Source organism: Girardinichthys multiradiatus, chromosome 5, assembly GCF_021462225.1.
Source record: "Girardinichthys multiradiatus isolate DD_20200921_A chromosome 5, DD_fGirMul_XY1, whole genome shotgun sequence".
NCBI classification, from domain to species: domain Eukaryota; kingdom Metazoa; phylum Chordata; class Actinopteri; order Cyprinodontiformes; family Goodeidae; genus Girardinichthys; species Girardinichthys multiradiatus.
The window spans coordinates 28326969-28348293 of NC_061798.1; the positions used below are offsets into that span (position 1 = coordinate 28326969).

The following is a 21325-nucleotide window of genomic DNA, read 5'->3' on the forward strand; positions in this document are numbered from 1 at the left end:
TTTAGTACAACACAATGTCTTTCACAGTTATTGGATGCCTTGGTAAAATTGTGTAAAACCCCATAAACAAAATTATTTTTGTTTTGAGCAACATAAGATCTGACAAAAGAAACAGAAAAATATAACATTTAATTTGACTATATTTTCTTTAATCTGAGGAAAATCCCAGATTAAGAAATAAATGTTTTTTTTTCTTTTCACCAATGCTATGACTATTAGTAATCTTTAAAGTTCCGTGAAAAAGTTCAATGACTTCCTGTCTGTCTGATGTATAAATATTACTTAACACAGAGACTCATTTCTTTTAGCCTCTCTTAAAAATAGGAGAGACAAGAGAACATTGCAATTCAAGTTAAGTAGATAACTACTGACTTTAATGAGTTAGGAAATGTCTGCTCATCTGAATTTGCCCATATCTACAGTCAAATAAATAAATAACTACCCTCTATTAAGAACGTGTGTCCTTAGCATAAACATTTGGGACTCTAACTTTGATTCAAACTGGAACCATGGGCTTTGGTCAGATCAGACTAAGACCGAGCATTCTGGTATCAAACACTCCATGTGGGTCTGGTGTGAAAAAAGTATGAATATGATGAAAGAAAACCTCATCGTCTGTGTTAAGTGTAGTGGGGAATCTGTGATGCTATGGGCCTGTTTTTCTTCCAAAGGACCTGGAAACTATAGTAGAGTGGTATGACGTTATAAATTATTTGAAATACCAGGACTTTTCATACAAATATCTGGTGATTACTATCAGAAAGCTGAAAATGGGTCATCGTTAGGTTTTTAAGCTGGTTTATGATAAAAAGAATTGGCCAAATCAACAAAAAATGATTTTAACACAATATCAACCTGTGCTCTATGGTCATTTCTGTCACCAAACCTAAATTAGAAAACTGGTAGGATGAGCAGAAGAGAGAAGAGCATAAATTGGGACTAAAGAGAGATTGTGCAGAAAGGAAAGGTCAAATATCTTATGTGTAAGCAAAAAACAACAAAAAAACATCACATTAAATCTGTACTACTTTCCCTATACTAAATAAACTCAGTTTGATTTTTCTAAAACATTTTCTCTTTGACTTTATGCTACTGAAATAAAATTGTATTTATTTTAATGTTTTTTCAAATCTTTTCCTTGGATGCCAGTAATTGGAGATTCCGCCTCAACTAAATCAGTCTATTGTATATTAAATCTAGTCTTTAAACATAAAAAATACAAAGATAAAACCCAAAAAAACTAGCAATATGTGATCATCTCAGGCCTCTTGCAGTGTTTGTTTAATGTTGTGATTCCTGGTTTCATTAAATATGCATTCTGATAAAATCACATAATAATAGGAAATAGGAAAGGAATTTGTATTTAGTAAAACATAAGCAATATTTTTAAATAAGTTGCTCATCACCCATTCACAGTCATTTCACAAGAAATATAGCTCTAAACCACCTTGTCCCTGCATGCATCTATTGTTAAACAAGGAATGATTAAAATAGCAGTAAATAGTGTTAATTTATGGCAGTGGTGAAGCTTGCACCAGTGAATTTCTTAAATGCTGGGATTAGAAAAGAAATGCAATCAACTTCAGGCCATAAGAAACAACAGGTGTCCATAATTTACAGCAACTCCTTTATCCATAGATGTGCAATGTGCAAAACCATCAAAACAATGCAAATTTGGACCCAAGAAAAGGCTAGAAAATTATAATTTTATAACTTGTACTTTTGGATGTCAAGGTTTAAGAATAACAGATGAAAGAGATTTCTTTCTATGAGTTCATTTCAAAGTACACAGATGGTTATTGTCGGAGTTTGTCACCTAGAACTCCTGCGTGCTTGTTTGTTTTGGAAAAGCTATCCTATATTTTATAGTAAAAATAAAAACACAAAGACTGCACAGTCAAGTTTTTTTGGCCGGCCAGGAGAAACGCTGCAGCCCCTTTGCTGCTCACCACGAATGCTTCTGGTCTCCTCTCCAGCTTCAGCAGTTTTTATTCAAAAGCAAGGCGTGTACATGCAAAGAAAAAACATACACTTATCAGATGTCAGTTGAACTGTCTGTTTCCATATTTTCACTGTTGCCGGGCAAATTATATCTAAGTCAAACACACAGAGAGGCCTGTTAGCAGGCCACTAAGTTACACAATACATTTTATTTCACACATTATTAAACATAACTTGAGCATAGCAATTCAGACCTTATTAAGTATTTAAATGTTTCCAACATTATAAATCATTAAATCAGGCCTATGTTCTAAACTAATGAGAAAACATAATCACTGTAAATTTTCCATATCCTTCTTCTCATGCCAGATTACACTTTTAGTCTCTAATGTTTCACTCCTAACCACCCCTCTTCCTGTTGTTCCTCTTTCACAGTTTCTACTTAACAAATAGGGTTTTAGAGTCCACCTTGTCAAAGTTAGATGACTGCTAATTGTATGTCTTCATATATTCTGCTCCACTTTCTCAGTCTTTGAAGGCTGTGTCAGGATTCTTTTCTCCCAGTGCAAACAGCTTTCAGCACAGCTGCTGGAGCACATCAGCACCTCTGCAGGTGTTCATCAGAGTGGAAAAAGTTTCTCTGAATTCTTACCAATTTATAAGTTCAGGTTACCTCTACGATTTGTTACCGATATCTTCACTGCTTATAAAAATAAAATTTCATAAAATATAGCTGCAGGAATATCTATTTTTGAAGCTCTTTCTAAATTTTAAAGTAAAAATATATTAGCTTGCATAGATGAAACAGCAATGAATACGGACCTAAAAATGTATCAGGTGCTGATATTTTGTAGAGCCCTATGTATTATTCAGCGAAACTCAAGGTGTCTCTGATGATTTAGCACCTCTGTATTCTCATGCTGAAAAAGATGAACGATGGAACACTTTCTTTGCACATTTACATATTCCACTCAGTCTTATTGATGGGACACTTTTCACTGCTGGTATTAGAGGGAAGGGAAGGACAAAAATGCTTCCTCAGCAAAGTGAAAGTTCCGGTGGCTCAGATGGAGTCACAGAAAAGGTTTGCTAGGGGCAAAGATTTGCCCCGGTACAAATATATTTTCAGAGTAAAGTTCTACATTATTGAAATACTCGTTTTGTTTGTTACATATATAATGAAGCAAGATAATTGTTAACTTTTGATTTAAAGTAGAGAATTAGGAACATAATAAAAAAATAAAAAATAAACAGAAAAATGGTTTCATCACATAAAAAGGGACTAATTGTGTCCAGCTTCTTGTATGCAACAAGAGAAGACAAATGGGTGTCTTCTAGTGTTCCAAACAATACCTCCAAATTATTCTGTCAACAGACATGGACAGGAGAGACCTCAGCATCCTACATTTCTGGCTATAAATGGTGAGAATAATTGTAAACATGGAGAGCTGACATAACAATCAGAGTTTCAGGTTTATTTGCTGGCGTTAGTAAACACTGTGATGAGAAACCTTTTACAAATTCTTACGAGGGTTTTCAAACATTTTCATCCTGTGAACTGTAAAGGCCACTAATGAGAGTCTGAACCAAGCGGTGACAAGGCCAATGACTTTTACTGGTATGAATCTCTTTATATTGTATCTACATTCTATTTTTATAAATATTTATATTTATCACTGTCACATGACAGCACAGCCGTCATGTACATGACAAACATATCCACTGTTCATGAAGTACTCTACAAAGTGCATAAACGAAGCAGGGAAACATGATTTTTGACCTGCTTATAACTAAACTGGGGGCTGTGTTCGCTACACAGTACTCCACTCTTTATGCTGGGATGAACAACTGAGCTGGGATAAAGCTCCTTGTGCAGTTTTGTGGGGGCTTCCGTAGACCAATCATCAGTCTGTCAGTCGAGCCAGATGCTACAGCTATTTTGCAGGTTCCAGCAGGATATATAGTTAGGAATTGTAAATAAAATCTGTTCATAAAGGTTGACCCTGGTTCTCTTTGTAAGACCCTTCCATGCGGTTTTCATAGTTGAATTATACAGGAACTTAGTGGTGATCTCATCATATGGTTCAGGGTTCTTTGCAGCCATACGAAATACAAATATAGCCCTCTGAAGAACAATGTGAAACACAAACGGAGATAAAAACCCAAAGAATCGTTCTTTAGGTGCATTAGCTGTACTTAGCAATACTCTTACCAACACCTACTTTGACGTCTCTGGGTTATGTGCATGGTTTGTTGTAAGGGTACGTTTTTATCCAGTTAAATGCTGATTTAAAAATAAATAAAAAAAAGCAAAACAAATTTAAAAACTGGCTGTGCCACTTCATTTATTAGAGGATGAAGTATATCATATGTGAGTTTGATTTTCAGTCTTAGTGTGGCCAGTTCCTTTAAGGCTATGACGTTTTAAATCACTTGTATGGCATCAATTTTATTTTGAATATTACACTGTCTTCTCTAAATGACTGGGATTGGTAAAGACAACAAGAACATTTAACCAAATACATGCTTTCTTCAGAGGGGGGTGCACAAAAGCTTTCTTTAAGCAGAGGCTACACTTCATCAGGTACTCTCTGTACCTCCATGTAGTGAAGTGTTTGTAAGAAGCAAATCTTGTGAAAAAAATAAACCCTATTATGTGAAGATATATTATTATTGTCGGAGTTCTGGGAGTTTTTCTCCTGTTCACCTATTTTACCTGCTAACCCCAACCAACCTCCAGATAGCATTAGACGCACGTAGGAGCTGAGTCCACAGGTGTTCTCCATCAGCCTCATCAGGAGAGGAGCTTAAGAACCTTCACTGTCAACACTCCGGCGCCTGAGTGTTAACCTGCAGTGGTAACTCTAGCTGGCCAAAACAAAGCTCTTAGTGATTACCACTAACCTTCTCGTGTCCTCCTTCCCAGGTTACCTCCAGTTCCGAGCTTCTGTATCCAGTCTGCTAGTGTAGAAAACCCAGACTCTCTCTCTACAAGAGAACCTCATGGATTATCTTCTCAGTTGGCTGCATTCGGGTCCCTTGGCTCCTCTGGCTTCCTGTGAACGAACCTGGCTCACCTCCACCGTGCTCCCCTCCAAGATTATCCAACTGGTGCCACCTCTACCTCAAGTGCAGGTAAGACAGGATAACCTGGACCATTCTCTTACCCGACACACTCCTGGAATATTTCCTGGAATATTTTCTGCCACTTACCATTGATCCCTTCTCCACACAGCAGCAAGCTCCTGGTTCTCCAGCATTTAATTATATTTCTCAATAAACTTGTTAACCTTTCCTGTTTCCTGAGGGTATCTTTGCATGTGGGTCAAAGCAGCTAGAAAAACGATGACAATTATATTGGAAAGTCTTCTCGGATTTTCATCAATCTGATTATTCTCCATCATAGTCTGCTACACCACAGTTGGGAAACAGCTCTTGTTGCACCTTGATCCTGTTGAAGAGCAGACAGGAGTCCACTGTCTCCCTCCTCCCACCGGGGAAGCTGTATTACATTGACTACACGCCCACAAAGACACACACATCCTCTGCTGTGAGTGTCGGAGAGGGAACATGTTCTGCTGTTCTGGCTACAAACAAACGAGGTGTGTACTGAGCGTCGACCAGGAGAGAGACCAGAAGCAGCTGATTCAGCTTCTCAAAAACTGATTAAAAAGAGAAGAAGGGAGAACAGGAGGGACAGCATCTCCGTGTGTGTATACATCAGAGTGTGTCTTCATCCTCACCAGACGGCATCAGTCCACCAGTCTTTAATGGAGCTGTCAGCTGATATTCGGTTGGAGGGACAAGATGATGCCCCCCCTGCACTGTTGGCCTGTCTGTCCCAGGTGAAAAGCAGCAGCTACAGCGCCATCCAGCAGCAGGGCTACTCTGCAACCATCCTCCTACGGCATAAAGACAAACTGGAAAGGGTGAGCAGCCTGACAAGTGTCTTAGAAATCCTGAGATCTATGGCTTTGCTTTTTGGGGCTTCAAAAGATGGTTTTCCCAACTGACTTGAAATCTAAAAAATTCAAGTCAGGGTACGTCGGCCACATACCGATTCTCACAGTTCAGAATATAGAAATCCAAATAAGAAAATAAAATAATAGGAGATAATATGTAAATATGTAAATATATTTAAATAGATATGTAAATGTAACCTTAAGAAATTAAATGTAACACAATGTGACTTCACTGGAATGCTGCTCAGTGTGTATGCCTGCAGTTCATCTGTCTCCATAATGCTAAATTTTCTTTTTATGCAGCTGAGCTCCAATGTCAAAGAACTGTATACATGGGCAACAGCAAAAATACTTGTGTTGTTCAATAAAATATTAATATAAAATACATAACTGCGAAATTTCTCATAATACAATCATTTAGGTGAAACAATAGCAAGTTATTTCACATTACTTTGTGTCTAATGTATTTAGGTATTAGTTTGACTGGATTTTTGACTGCTATTCCAGCAGAATTAAGCCGTTTTTATTATTGCACAAGCTGTGACTCTAATCGATGTTGTAAAAGACACTCACAAACTAATTTATTAGGTACACCTGTTTAAATGCTTGTTAACACAAATAGTAAATCAACTAATCACATAATAGCAACTCATTGCATTGAGGTATCTAGACCTGGTAAAAACTTGCTGATGTTCAAATGGAGAGTAAGAACCAGACGCATTGGTCTGAGCATTTCATAAATTGCTGATCTACAGTGATTTTAATGTGCAGCCATCTCTTATGCATTTTAATCAAGTCTGATGGACTTTTTCCCTGAGGAAAACAGCTCAGATAGAGAAGAATATGATGAAAATTGGCCAGAGGCAACGTTCCACCTGCAAGGGGTTCAACCTCATATGTTTGGGACAGAACCTGACTCTGACAATATAAGCTAGGTCTCTCAGGCTCATAGAGAATGATCCAAAAAAGATGAAATTTCCAGTGAGAGGAGTTGTATCAGCAAAAATGTCTTGTTGATGTCAGAGGAGAATAGGCAGACTGATTCCAGAACATAAAAAAGCAACAGTAGCTCAAACAATTACATGTTAGTTAATACCTATTCTGAGCACATATGTTGAACCTTGAAGCAGATGGGCTACAGCAAGACCACCAAGTGGTTCTTCTGCCAGATAAGGACATGAAACTGAGGCTACAATTTCTCAAGTTCAGCAACATTTAGTATAAATAAAATGGCAGCATAGACCAACCCAGTCCTGTTTCAACAGTTCAGGCAGCTGGTATGCAAACATGCATCCAAAAAAACCCACACACACCGTTAGGGAGACCCCAGGCCAGAATTCGTACCCAGGACCCTCCTGCTGCAACTGTGACTACCATGCAGCCCCCACCCCACTTCAACAGGGCATGTGGAATATTTGCACAGCAGTCATGCTGTTCACATTCACATCAAACAATGTTATATTATTAAGCTTTATTACAAAGTACATGAACAGAGCAGAGGAGGTAATTCTGTGCCTTATGCAAAACTGATTCCGATGCTGCATAAATGTAGACTGGTTCACTACCTACAAGTTCCTCACTCTTTATGCTGTAATTACTAACTGTCCTTGAATTATGTTAAGACTTACTTCCCACTGGTATTAGTGGAATGATGCCATTGATATCGGTTGTATGGGAGGTGGAGGCACTGTGGGGCTAACTGGTTGCACTGGACCCATCATCCTTCCGTCTGCTTGCTGATCATTATCAGCTGTTCTGGCAAATGATTGTTTTGCAACTCCTAGCAGGGTAGACAATATAGCTGGTAAATGGACATCAAATCTAGTAATTCCTGTACAAACTCCTGCTTATGAACCATTTACATGTGATTTTTGTTTTGAGATCTATGTGGGTTCTCAGCATGAGGCATGTTTTTTTTGTTTTTATCTTCTGTTTTTTTAACATGCCCTGTCCGGCATAGTAGCACTCATAATTGTTGTCTCAGTGCCAAGAATAAGCCCAACAGATCAGATTTACTTTCACAAGTGGAGCATTACGGCTAATGTTATAATGCTCATCTTGGTATATAAATGAAAAAAAAACTATTAGAAACTGCTTTGGGATTATTTCAATTGTGACATGGAGACGGAAACGAAAAAGAAAAAAAGAAGCAAGAAAGAGAGAGAGGTCGGGCAATAAGGAAAAACGGAAATAAGGAGAAAAGAATAGAGGAGAAAAAGAATGGTATAATACAAGATAACACCCTAGAAGACTACTTTTACACCTGCAGAAACATATATAACAACAGCAATGTTACAGAAACGTGCACGGTACTAATGAAAGCAAGATGTATTTGGTGTTAACTGTGGCTCAATGTAGAACATCCGCGTATTTTATAACACCTAAATCCAAACACCTGTGCATGTAAGTGTAATGTAAGCGTGCTTGTGTATATAGGGTTCTCCATAAAAATATGCAGTAACGAATGTGAGGAGCCACAGACCTGCCCAACCTGGACCCGAGACACACACGGAAGGGAATCTGAGCCACAGACATCCAAAGGCCCCCAGAGGACAGGAACCCCAGGAGGACCACTGCCATGACTACACCAACCCCCCCAGAGAAGAGCAGAGGAGAGCCCCAAGGGAACCACCCAGCAACCACAGTGCAGAAGCCCCAGGGAGTTTCAGCAACGAGCCCACAGGCCCCGCCAGCAGTCATCTATGCCGGAGCAGATTGCAGATCCAGCCATTAACCTAGAGACCCGAGACCCCGGGGCACATAACCGGGAGTGGCCAGCAGCCATCGGGAGTGAGCTGGCACACACCAAAGCACCCAGCCCCGGACACTCAAACCACCAATACACCAGTGGGTAGAGACATCAGCCACCGGCAGGGAGTGTGGTGGGGAGGAAATAGGCCTCATATTTGATGGGGGGCCTAAACTGATCCAGGAGGGGGTGCAGCCCAAGACCCAACCTGACACAAAAACAGGTGCACAATCACTCTTTCCCACTCTCATGCATACACATAGAAACACTCACACCCACACACCCAACGTAAAGACACACAACAATGGACTTTGTACATTCACTCACACTCCCCACATACACTATACTCCCAAGTCCAGGTACCGATACCCCAGAGGGGCAACCATCCCCCAGACCTAGGAGTTGGTCTCCTTCCTTCCAGGGGTGGAGACAGGCAGGCCGCCCCAGCACCAGCCCAAAACTGAATGACCCTGGCCCAGACCCTGACCCCCAGCCCTGACCTCTGTCCCCATCTCAAGCGGGGGTTATGAACAAAAGACAGACCACCCCAGGAAAAAGCAGTCCTAACCCCCCCCCAAAGAATTCCGATCTCAACCCCATGAGCCCCCGACCCCCAACAAATCCTAACATGAATTTCCCCACAGGGCTACCCCCTAATAGGACACAGATATCACATGCTCCCAAGCCCAAACGCCTTGAATCACCTCCCCACAGGGGCACACCCCCACAGTCAAGGTCCACCCCCGAAAAGCCGATGAAGACACATCAGCACAGCGCAAGCTCCATACGCAGCCCCGCTCCAAACACCCCTGCTGCACTCTGTCCTCCACCACACAGCGCTCTGTGACTGCAAGGCAAGGGCCACGCACAATGCCACCCCGGCCTCCACCCACAAGTGCACCAGAGCAAACACCACCAAGCACCATACTCACAATGGACCCCCCAACCCCACACCAAGACAGGACAAACTAACCCGGCAAGAGGTTCCCTGCTGGCGGCATGCACCTGGGGCTGACGACCCTCACCATGCCCCCACAACCACACAAACACACCACATGAAGAAGAACTGAAGATCAATTGTGACAAAAATCACAGAAAATACCAAACATACTTGGACTTTGAGCACATTAGCATTACATAGCATTGCCACCTTCTGTAAACTAATGCAAGTCACATGCATTGAAGACAGTTTTATTGTTCTCAGGGTAGATCTTGTCCAGTTAAATTACAACTTATAACAAAACAAAAACTAACTGAAAATAAAGACAAGTAACGTCAAATTTGTGAACTTAATTGCTTAACTGTCATTTCTAATGAAGTATGACATGTCAGCATATAAAGCAGAATCAATTAAATCATTATGTCGAAAAAACTAAGATACAATAAGCAGGGCACTGACAGGCTCCTCATGTTATATTATTCTTTTTACAGCTGTGAATTAGTCCCTTGAATCACAGAGTGATGCTGGACGCTGTCTGATAGTGAAGTGATGCACAAGGACGCAGAACAGAAACTACAGAGGCTGCTGTAACCTCCTCCACAAAGCAATGCTCAAAAAGGCTGCAGATCAAGGGACGCTTCTTGATCTGTGACCCTAAGAGAAACTGAGTGGGTTGGCAGTATGTTCATTAGTATTCACAGCTGCAACAATGCAGCAACTGCAGTTGGCAAACTGTTTATGTCGGCGATTTCCGGGCATGACCATCACTGACCGTTGGCAGAGGAACTTGGTCGATGTGTAAAGGAGAAGTTGAAACAAACAAATAAAAATGGCTTTGCGCTCATAGTGTGCTCATATTGAGGAGATAACAAGGATGTAATATGTTTCCTAATTTGAGAACTAAATCTGCTGGAATTTTTTTTTTTTTTTCTTTTTCTCCTGTACAGGTCCTTCTCAAAATATTAGCATATTGTGATAAAGTTCATTATTTTCCATAATGTCATGATGAAAATTTAACATTCATATATTTTAGATTCATTGCACACTAACTGAAATATTTCAGGTCTTTTATTGTCTTAATACGGATGATTGTGGCATACAGCTCATGAAAACCCAAAATTCCTATCTCACAAAATTTGCATATTTCATCCAACCAATAAAAGAAAAGTGTTTTTAATACAAAAAACGTCAACCTTCAAATAATCATGTACAGTTATGCACTCAATACTTGGTCGGGAATCCTTTGGCAGAAATGACTGCTTCAATGCGGCGTGGCATGGAGGCAATCAGCCTGTGGCGCTGCTGAGGTCTTATGGAGGCCCAGGATGCTTCGATAGCGGCCTTTAGCTCATCCAGAGTGTTGGGTCTTGAGTCTCTCAACGTTCTCTTCACAATATCCCACAGATTCTCTATGGGGTTCAGGTCAGGAGAGTTGGCAGGCCAATTGAGCACAGTGATACCATGGTCAGTAAACCATTTACCAGTGGTTTTGGCACTGTGAGCAGGTGCCAGGTCGTGCTGAAAAATGAAATCTTCATCTCCATAAAGCTTTTCAGCAGATGGAAGCATGAAGTGCTCCAAAATCTCCTGATAGCTAGCTGCATTGACCCTGCCCTTGATAAAACACAGTGGACCAATACCAGCAGCTGACACGGCACCCCAGACCATCACTGACTGTGGGTACTTGACACTGGACTTCTGGCATTTTGGCATTTCCTTCTCCCCAGTCTTCCTCCAGACTCTGGCACCTTGATTTCCGAATGACATGCAGAATTTGCTTTCATCCGAAAAAAGTACTTTGGACCACTGAGCAACAGTCCAGTGCTGCTTCTCTGTAGCCCAGGTCAGGCGCTTCTGCCGCTCTTTCTGGTTCAAAAGTGGCTTGACCTGGGGAATGCGGCACCTGTAGCCCATTTCCTGCACACGCCTGTGCACGGTGGCTCTGGATGTTTCTACTCCAGACTCAGTCCACTGCTTCCGCAGGTCCCCCAAGGTCTGGAATCGGCCCTTCTCCACAATCTTCCTCAGGGTCCGGTCACCTCTTCTCGTTGTGCAGCGTTTTCTGCCACACTTTTTCCTTCCCACAGACTTCCCACTGAGGTGCCTTGATACAGCACTCTGGGAACAGCCTATTCGTTCAGAAATTTCTTTCTGTGTCTTACCCTCTTGCTTGAGGGTGTCAATAGTGGCCTTCTGGACAGCAGTCAGGTCGGCAGTCTTACCCATGATTGGGGTTTTGAGTGATGAACCAGGCTGGGAGTTTTAAAGGCCTCAGGAATCTTTTGCAGGTGTTTAGAATTAACTCGTTGATTCAGATGATTAGGTTCATAGCTCGTTTAGAGACCCTTTTAATGATATGCTAATTTTGTGAGATAGGAATTTTGGGTTTTCATGAGCTGTATGCCAAAATCATCCGTATTAAGACAATAAAAGACCTGAAATATTTCAGTTAGTGTGCAATGAATCTAAAATATATGAATGTTAAATTTTCATCATGACATTATGGAAAATAATGAACTTTATCACAATATGCTAATATTTTGAGAAGGGCCTGTATATTAGTATAAAAGTAAATATTATTATAAAATCTGATATTTTTTCTGAGTAGGAACATTTATTTGTTGCTTTCGTTAGTAATTTAAATAAAAAATTTGCCTTATGAAAACAACAATATCCTCATTCAGTTGTGAATATTATTTACAGTAAGCATGAAATTAATCATACAACAGGGAGATTTGGATTCTAAGTTATTTTCAATTTACTCAAGAAATTTGTTTCTGTCAGCTAAAAAAAAAGTCCTAGGTTTTCATTTACATTTTATTAAAAAACAGCAACTCGAAAACATATCCTTCTATGAGAATCAATAAAATATAAAAAAAATCTTCTTCTCTACAGATTCTCTATCGAATTCAAGTCAGGACTCTGGCTACGCCATTCCAAATTTAAAAGATCAATTTAAAAATGAATCTGCCCGGGTATATGAATAATTTTGGGCTTAAATAGCCCTTTACAGCCGCATTTATTCAAGTGTACTCAAAGAACTTTAAGATCGATGTGGGACACTGATGAAAAAACAACTATTTTTAATTAAATTAAAGCATCAACTGACAAAACTTCCACTCATAAATAAAATACAATGGGTTTTTTTCACATTCATTTATGTCCAAAGGTCAACTAGTGAAAGTTAGAATTAGCAGAATGAAGATAGGAGTCAACAGATGTGCCTGACTACATACCTGATAAAGAGATCCTGTTCTCGCTAGGAATTATTAAGGACTTCCAAAGGCATCCAAACTGAATTTATTTTGATGTTATCACAATGCACTGTGCTTAGTTTAAGTTCCTCATTTGAAAACAGCAGTTTTTTTTAAGGTCCAAGTTCGCAGAATATATTAGCACCACTGATTAAATTATTTGAATGTGTCAATTTAAAACATTACTGACATTTGTCAGGATCACATTTCAGCATTAAGCAAGGTAGGAATAAGAAGAAAGAGCCTTGCAATATCAGTTAACCAGCTCAATAATTTTATTATGCTTTTCTTTCTGTATTTGATTTGATTTGATCTATTTATGTGAAACGGGGCAGTGCAATTTAATAAAACACATGACAATCCATGGGTTAAAAAAGCTAAACTTTGCCAAAATTGTATTTTTCATCTGTAGTCCCCTGGCCATGATATAAAAAAAAAAACCAATATACGTAAATCACAAGCACACAATTAGTACGGACATGAGACTGGGCTAAAAAAATCCCGGCAAACTAAAAAGACAGCAAAACATTACTACTAAGAAAATAAAGACAATATAATACAGCCCAACAGAGACAATTTAAATAGCTTCTCTTTTTTTACTCACCAAGAATGACCAGTTTTACTGCTCGCTGAAACAAAAACAGAAAAACAGGTTGCTATTTCTTCTTCTACATCTCTCCAAATTCTCTGGGCAGCTATTAGCTACCATCTGATTGATATTACCGGAATCCAAGAAAGCCCAATGAGCCTGGTCCCCCCGGGTTGTGGGTCCTCATTAAATATTTTTTCGATTTAACCCACAGTCTCTCAATACAGTAGTAGCGGCAACATTTTTAGTTTAAGGGCTCCTTGCTACACCAACTGTGGTTCATTTGGATACAGTGCCTTGCAACAGTATTCACAACCCTAAAACAAAAGAAATAAATGTATTTTATTGGGAGTTTATGTAAAAAAACAACTAAAACTAGTGCATAATTGTGAAATGGAATGAGAAGAATACATGATGGATATATTATAAATACAGCTTTCCTGTGAAGCATAATGCAAACCAAGGAACGCAGCAGACAAGTCAGGTATTTAGTTGTGGAGACGTTTAAAGTGGGGTAAGGTTATAAAACAATATCCCAGGTTTTAAACATTTCATATAAAGCATGGCTCAACAGGCGAGGCAAGGAAAGTATTAATCAGACAAGCAGACAAGAGATCCATTGCAACTCTGGAGGAGTTGTAAACATCCATACTCAGGTGGGAGAATGTGTGTTTACAGGACAACTGTTTGCTCTGCACTTCATAAGCCTGGTCTTTGTGGAAGAGGGGCAAGAAGAAACCAATTCATAAAAAGTTCAATGTCCAGACACGAAGGGACACAACAATCATGTTAGAGAACGTGGTTTTGGTCAGATAATAACAAAACTGAACTTTTTCGTCTGCATGCAAAATGCTATGTGAGCAGGAAACTGACAGTGCACATCAGCCTGAACACACTATTCCAATTGTGAAACATGATGGTGGCAGCATAATGCCATGGAAACGCCTTTCTTTAGCAGGGCCATTGAAGCTGGTCATAGTTGATGTGAATACAGGTGGAGGTAAATAACGGGTAATACTGTAAAAGATTTGATTTTGTGGAGGAGGTTCACGTTCCAGCAGGACAACATCCCAGCGCTACAATGCAATGGTTTAAATTAAAGTATATTCTTGAGTTAGAAAGGCCTACTCAAAGTCCAGACCTAACTGTAACTTATAATCTGTACCAATACACGGCACTCTACATCAGTATGATTCAGCTTGACCAAATTATTGAAAAACTGGCAAAAGTTAATTCTATGGATGTGCAAACCTGCAAAATACATAACCCAAAAGACCTACAGCTGTAATTACAGGGAATTATGTTTCTACAAAAAAGTGACTCAGTAGAGCTAAATACAAATACACATCACCCTTTTCAGATCTCTATTTATTAAGTGTGAATATTATAGCAAGACAAAATGTGGAAAAAGAGAAATAAAAACTGTCGCAAGAGGCTGTAGCTGGGTCAGACTCAGGTGACCAAAGGCTAACCTAGGAAACAGGGATACATGAACCTATTTGGTAGAGAACAGCCAGTCAATTAAAGACTCAGCCCTCTAGCGCTGTGCAGACACTCTCACTTTCTATCTGACCTCTTAATCTCACCTTCAGCTCCCCAACTTGTCGAATGCGAGAGAAGACTGATATTTTGCACATTTTCTTTCTACAATGAAGAAATATGAATAACAGATTTGGATTTGGTCCCCCTACTTTTAATTATGTGAAGATTATTTTCTATATTTCTACAGGATCTGCAGAACCTGACATTATGCTGATCTAACAATCCAATTAAACTGCACAGAAAAGGGAAAGACATCACAAAAATTCAGTTCAGATTTACTGAAAAGGAAGTTACATCTCCCGATACCATTTCCCTGAAAACAAACCTTGGCTTCTTCTTTTATCATGTTTTGTCACAAACCAACGCACCTTTTCTTGTTACCAGCTAAAGCTCATGGTATTTAGATTTGTACACTTTTGTGCAAAGGATGCGGCTCACAGTGCAGGCCTTGAGAATGAGCAATATTAATTGACCTTTTCTGTTGATAATGAGATTCCTCACTGAGAATAATGTGTATAAAGAAGCATATGAAGTTGTGTGATTGCAGTTTCTAAACAATGTCCTAGCACGACCATCTGTGACAGCAGAATCAAGATCTGTTTCATGCACTTGCTCTAAACATTTTAGACTAAAAGTATGTTTGTTGGTCAGAGAAGGTGATTTGTTCCGTTTGTGTTTCTCACTGAGCTTTAAATTTGTGTTTGTTTGGCCCCAGCGTTAGGAACCTTCACCTCTCCTGGGAGTGACTCAGACGCTTTCGTCACCTCTGTCTGACCCCGTTGTTTTTTTTCTCCCACACTCTCTCTCTCTCTCGCATATAGCGTGACGTGCAGCAGGCACCTGTCCTCAACACAGCAGTTTCTCCTGCCATGACTCTGTCTTTATCTCAAACCTTACAGAGTGCTCCGTAGGTCTTTATAATTAAAACTCAATTAATAAAACTCTCTATGCTCTGCTCTCTTTTAGTGTGACCCATGGGATGCAACAGAAAGTGGAAAGTGAACAGAGAGTTTTTAAAAGTGAATGTTTTATTGGACTGAAAGTAACCTGCATGATCAACGGCAAAGTAGTTCTGTACACGACCTAAGCAGTGTAGTTGCAACTTGGAGATATTGTGTAGTGGAGATATTTTTTTGTAGGATTTCATGAGCACACCCAAAAAGAAACTGAAAAAAGTTTACTTTCACATAAACATTCATACATTACTTTTCATTGTTTTGTACCCTGTATATGTAACTTTTGTGCTTTTTATCATTATTCACATACTGAACTATTTCGAACCACATCGAACCTTCACACAAACACAAGAACAGATGAAATATAATTAAATGTGAGACGTGTAAGCAGGTATCCATAGATTATGTTTTGTGGCAGTCCGCTGCATGAGTTGAAATAAAAACACTTTGAGTAAAGCAGTTACAGATCTGCTTTGCATTAAAGACCCCTGCTACAGTTATTTTCCATCTTAATGAAATCATGCTAGCGTATTAATATCTGATTACTACCAATTAGTTTTTGCATTTTATCCAAAATCAGTTATGTAAGTAAACCAAAGCCTGAGCCATGTTCCCAAATACATCTTAAATTAAAAACATAGCCTCCAGCAGAGCTGTGAAAAAATACTGCTTCAAATATTTTTACACAAAGTTGTGCAGACTGCTGCCTTCTAGTGTGTCTTGCATGTCACAAGATAGAATTTTTTAACTATTGTGATTTTGAAAAATCAGAACAGAATGTAACAATATTTACTGTAATTGTAATTAATAAGAGGTATTGTGTTTGTCATTCCATGAATAAACTTGTGAAAGATTTATCACAGCTACCAACTTATCTGTCAGCACAAATGTTTCACATAATGCTTGTTTCAAGGTATAATGAAATGACATTGCACTTCTACTATACAGAGGACAACAATGAGGCAGTATTTTCCTTCAGATGCAGGAGATTAAACAGCACTTGGAAGGGGACCTGCACCTGTCATGTACAGGTCCTTCTCAAAATATTAGCATATTGTGATAAAGTTCATTATTTTCCATAATGTCATGATGAAAATTTAACATTCATATATTTTAGATTCATTGCACACTAACTGAAATATTTCAGGTCTTTTATTGTCTTAATACGGATGATTGTGGCATACAGCTCATGAAAACCCAAAATTCCTATCTCACAAAATTTGCATATTTCATCCGACCAATAAAAGAAAAGTGTTTTTAATACAAAAAACGTCAACCTTCAAATAATCATGTACAGTTATGCACTCAATACTTGGTCGGGAATCCTTTGGCAGAAATGACTGCTTCAATGCGGCGTGGCATGGAGGCAATCAGCCTGTGGCACTGCTGAGGTCTTATGGAGGCCCAGGATGCTTCGATAGCGGCCTTTAGCTCATCCAGAGTGTTGGGTCTTGAGTCTCTCAACGTTCTCTTCACAATATCCCACAGATTCTCTATGGGGTTCAGGTCAGGAGAGTTGGCAGGCCAATTGAGCACAGTGATACCATGGTCAGTAAACCATTTACCAGTGGTTTTGGCACTGTGAGCAGGTGCCAGGTCGTGCTGAAAAATGAAATCTTCATCTCCATAAAGCTTTTCAGCAGATGGAAGCACAAAGTGCTCCAAAATCTCCTGATAGCTAGCTGCATTGACCCTGCCCTTGATAAAACACAGTGGACCAACACCAGCAGCTGACACGGCACCCCAGACCATCACTGACTGTGGGTACTTGACACTGGACTTCTGGCATTTTGGCATTTCCTTCTCCCCAGTCTTTCTCCAGACTCTGGCACCTTGATTTCCGAATGACATGCAGAATTTGCTTTCATCCGAAAAAAGTACTTTGGACCACTGAGCAACAGTCCAGTGCTGCTTCTCTGTAGCCCAGGTCAGGTGCTTCTGCCGCTGTTTCTGGTTCAAAAGTGGCTTGACCTGGGGAATGCGGCACCTGTAGCCCATTTCCTGCACACGCCTGTGCACGGTGGCTCTGAATGTTTCTACTCCAGACTCAGTCCACTGCTTCCGCAGGTCCCCCAAGGTCTGGAATCGGCCCTTCTCCACAATCTTCCTCAGGGTCCGGTCACCTCTTCTCGTTGTGCACCGTTTTCTGCCACACTTTTTCCTTCCCACAGACTTCCCACTGAGGTGCCTTGATACAGCACTCTGGGAACATCCTATTCGTTCAGAAATTTCTTTCTGTGTCTTACCCTCTTGCTTGAGGGTGTCAATAGTGGCCTTCTGGACAGCAGTCAGGTCGGCAGTCTTACCCATGATTGGGGTTTTGAGTGATGAACCAGGCTGGGAGTTTTAAAGGCCTCAGGAATCTTTTGCAGGTGTTTAGAGTTAACTCGTTGATTCAGATGATTAGGTTCATAGCTCGTTTAGAGACCCTTTTAATGATATGCTAATTTTGTGAGATAGGAATTTTGGGTTTTCATGAGCTGTATGCCAAAATCATCCGTATTAAGACAATAAAAGACCTGAAATATTTCAGTTAGTGTGCAATGAATCTAAAATATATGAATGTTAAATTTTCATCATTACATTATGGAAAATAATGAACTTTATCACAATATGCTAATATTTTGAGAAGGACCTGTATCTGAAAGCCTAAGCCAATGAAGGGCCTGCTTGAGAAATCCTTGGTCAGTAATGTCTCGTCACCAGCTGCCCAAAAAGTCTTTTTGGTAATCAAATGCTACAATGGTTGAAGGGTGGCCGTAGTCCACACAATTTCCATAACTGGTTCAGGTTTTAACTCAGATATGCAACACAGCATCAGGGTAAAGATTTTGCGACAGATGCGCTGCTTTGTCCTCTAGACAGAAAGATGAAAGCCATCATCCCGCTAGTTAGTTCAACTAGATCTAAAGACGTTTCTATAGAGCTGGTCAAAAAGTGTCGGCTTGTTCATTCTGCTGCCTACTCAGTAACTGGCTGTGCTGCTTCTCCTCCTCAAGAGTGGGTCTAATACCTTCCGAACATTTTTGAAGCTTGGCCAAACCTCTGCAAAAACTATAAAAGAAAAGAAATACATTGTAGCGCACACATAAAACAAATGCCACTGCAAACCCACATGCAGCTATTTGTCAAACATTTTTACTGGCAGTTTTAAAGACGTTTCAATGTGACTGTGTAAGAAGGTGTGAGGTTTTCTCACAGCCTTGTCATCCAAGTTAATATAGTGTGTCAGTTATCAGACTCAGAACTTCTGACTTACTTTGTTTAAAATAATTGTGTCAGACTGATCGTTAAAAACATCTAGATGGAGAGCGTCAGCATGAGTTGTCCTTCGACAACGTTGAATTTTAGTGCCATTAGTAATGTACACACACTGGTTGCACCTTCACCTTTGGTGATCGTATTCTGCATACCTTGTTTGAAATGAGTGGTTATTTAAGCTACTGTTGTCTTTCTATTATCTGGAGCCAGTATGCCCAATCTCCTCTGACCTCTGACATCGACAAGGCATTTTCATCCAGACAATTCTTGCTCACTGGATATGGTCTCTTTTTGTACAATTTTCTGTAAACCCAGGAGATGGTTGTGTGTGAAAATCCCAGTAGATCATTACCTCATGAAATACTGAGATCAGCCTGTCTGACACCAACAACCAACAAAATCTCCTTTTTTTCTGCATTCTGATGCACAGTATAAATGTCAACAAGTCATCTTCATCATATCTGGATGCCTAAATGAATAGGGTTGTTGATTGTGTTAACAAGCGCATAAACAACTTTACCTAACAAGGTGACAGCAGAGTGTCTAGTTTACAGAGAGACAATATTAAAAGAGCATGGTGTATAAATTATTTTATTAACTCAGGAGACAGGAAACGACTGGTCACAGCAGGATGAAGACAACCGAGGATCTGACAGAGAGTAACTGAACCAAGGAGTATGGGAGTTTGATTAATAAATGCTGCATAGGTGAGTAAATGAACATATAAGACACAAGAGGCCCTGAAGTAAAGGAGTAACACTAGTAACCAAAAGGACAAAACACTCAAAATAAAAGGAATCAAAATTACCAAACCAAACTCAAAGTCCAACAGCCATTATGAGAATAGGTCTGTTTATATTTCCTGTGGTTGTCTTTTTCTCCATCCAGCAATTGTAACTCTACTGTAAACGGAGGTAAATGGGTTTTCCCCATTTACACTAATCCTACTTTTCTCTGTACAGAGTGCTGGGCTCATAAATAGAGGTGCAAACTGCCTGCAGTCAGCAGCATATTTTGTTATTTTGCCATCAGGCAATGTTGTGTGTTCATCTGTGAGGGAAGAGTTGAGTTAAATAAAGTGTGTGCATATTTCATTTGACTCCCACTGAAGTGTTTCTGTGCCACATGCCGAGGCAGTTCTTTGAAACTGAAGCGGCAGAACTGAAATGTTAATGCAGTGAAATATTGGTCATTACTGAAAAGCACAGTAATTTTAGCACTGTAGTGATCAGGTTAGGCAGAAGGTCTGACTCAAGTGTGCACTGAGTTGAAACTTCACAGAACCTGCTAATTGAGTCTTGAACAATTTGTCCTGCCGGAGCCAAATGCTCTCTGTCAGAAGAGTTTTACACACAGGAGAGAACAGAAGGATATCCAGAAGGAAAAAGAAAAGGAGGGAGGAGGCAAGGAAGCTCTGTATTGGTCATTAGAGTCAGAGGGGTTGGTCCTTCTACATCTTTCTCTCTCTCCTCCACCACCGAGAAGCTGAGCGAGTGGCAGGAACACAAAGAGCCTGGACGAAACATTTGAGGATATGTTAAGAACCAAGAACTGAGGAACACACACACACACACCCTTTCTGGCTGGCAAGGAAGCAGAGAGATGGAGACGGCAGCAAAGAGTGAAGATCTGAGGTGGAGCGGAGGAATGAAGACGAAGAGCTGCACAGACATGTGGGACTGAGCTGCTGTTTAACATTTGTCGGAGAAGTTTGAAGGAGTATGGCTCTCATGGCAGGACCCACCCCGCAGGAGCCCATGAAGGTGATGTTCACAGCTCTCTGCATCATAATTATTCCTACTTTGTATGTAGATTTCAAGTCTTAAACTCATTACATTTATTTTTGTTTAAAAACTTAAAACTAAAGAATAAGAAATAGACCAACCATACGACTTTTCATACCACTAAATTATGGCTCTTCAGTTGGCGCATGAACTCTATTTCGTCAGGTGTGACTTACATAAATAAAAAGTGTTCACATTTTTATTTGACTCTGTATTGTGACAGAAAACATTTTCTTAATTTGTCAGTCAATCATTGTTGAAGAGATTTACAAAGTGAAGAATGTGAAGAAATCTTTAACACATCCCAAATACATTCCTGCTGCCTTTGTGGCTAGGTCTTTCATGGG

General features: G+C 39.9%; 1 protein-coding gene across 2 annotated transcripts in view; it reads left to right on the plus strand.

Annotated features, from left to right (window-relative positions):
- The first annotated feature begins 3647 nt into the window (after nucleotides 1–3647).
- Nucleotides 3648–21325, plus strand: part of pld5 (phospholipase D family, member 5) — a 30065-nt gene continuing 12387 nt past the window's right edge. Inside the window, exon 1 of one of the 2 annotated variants that reach the window (XM_047364588.1) lies at nucleotides 3648–5870. In XM_047364588.1, the coding sequence (XP_047220544.1) occupies nucleotides 5712–5870 (159 nt within the window). In that variant the 5' untranslated portion in view covers nucleotides 3648–5711. Of the gene's footprint in view, nucleotides 5871–20634; nucleotides 20958–21325 lie in introns of those variants that run through there. The other variant, XM_047364589.1, reaches the window with a different exon arrangement.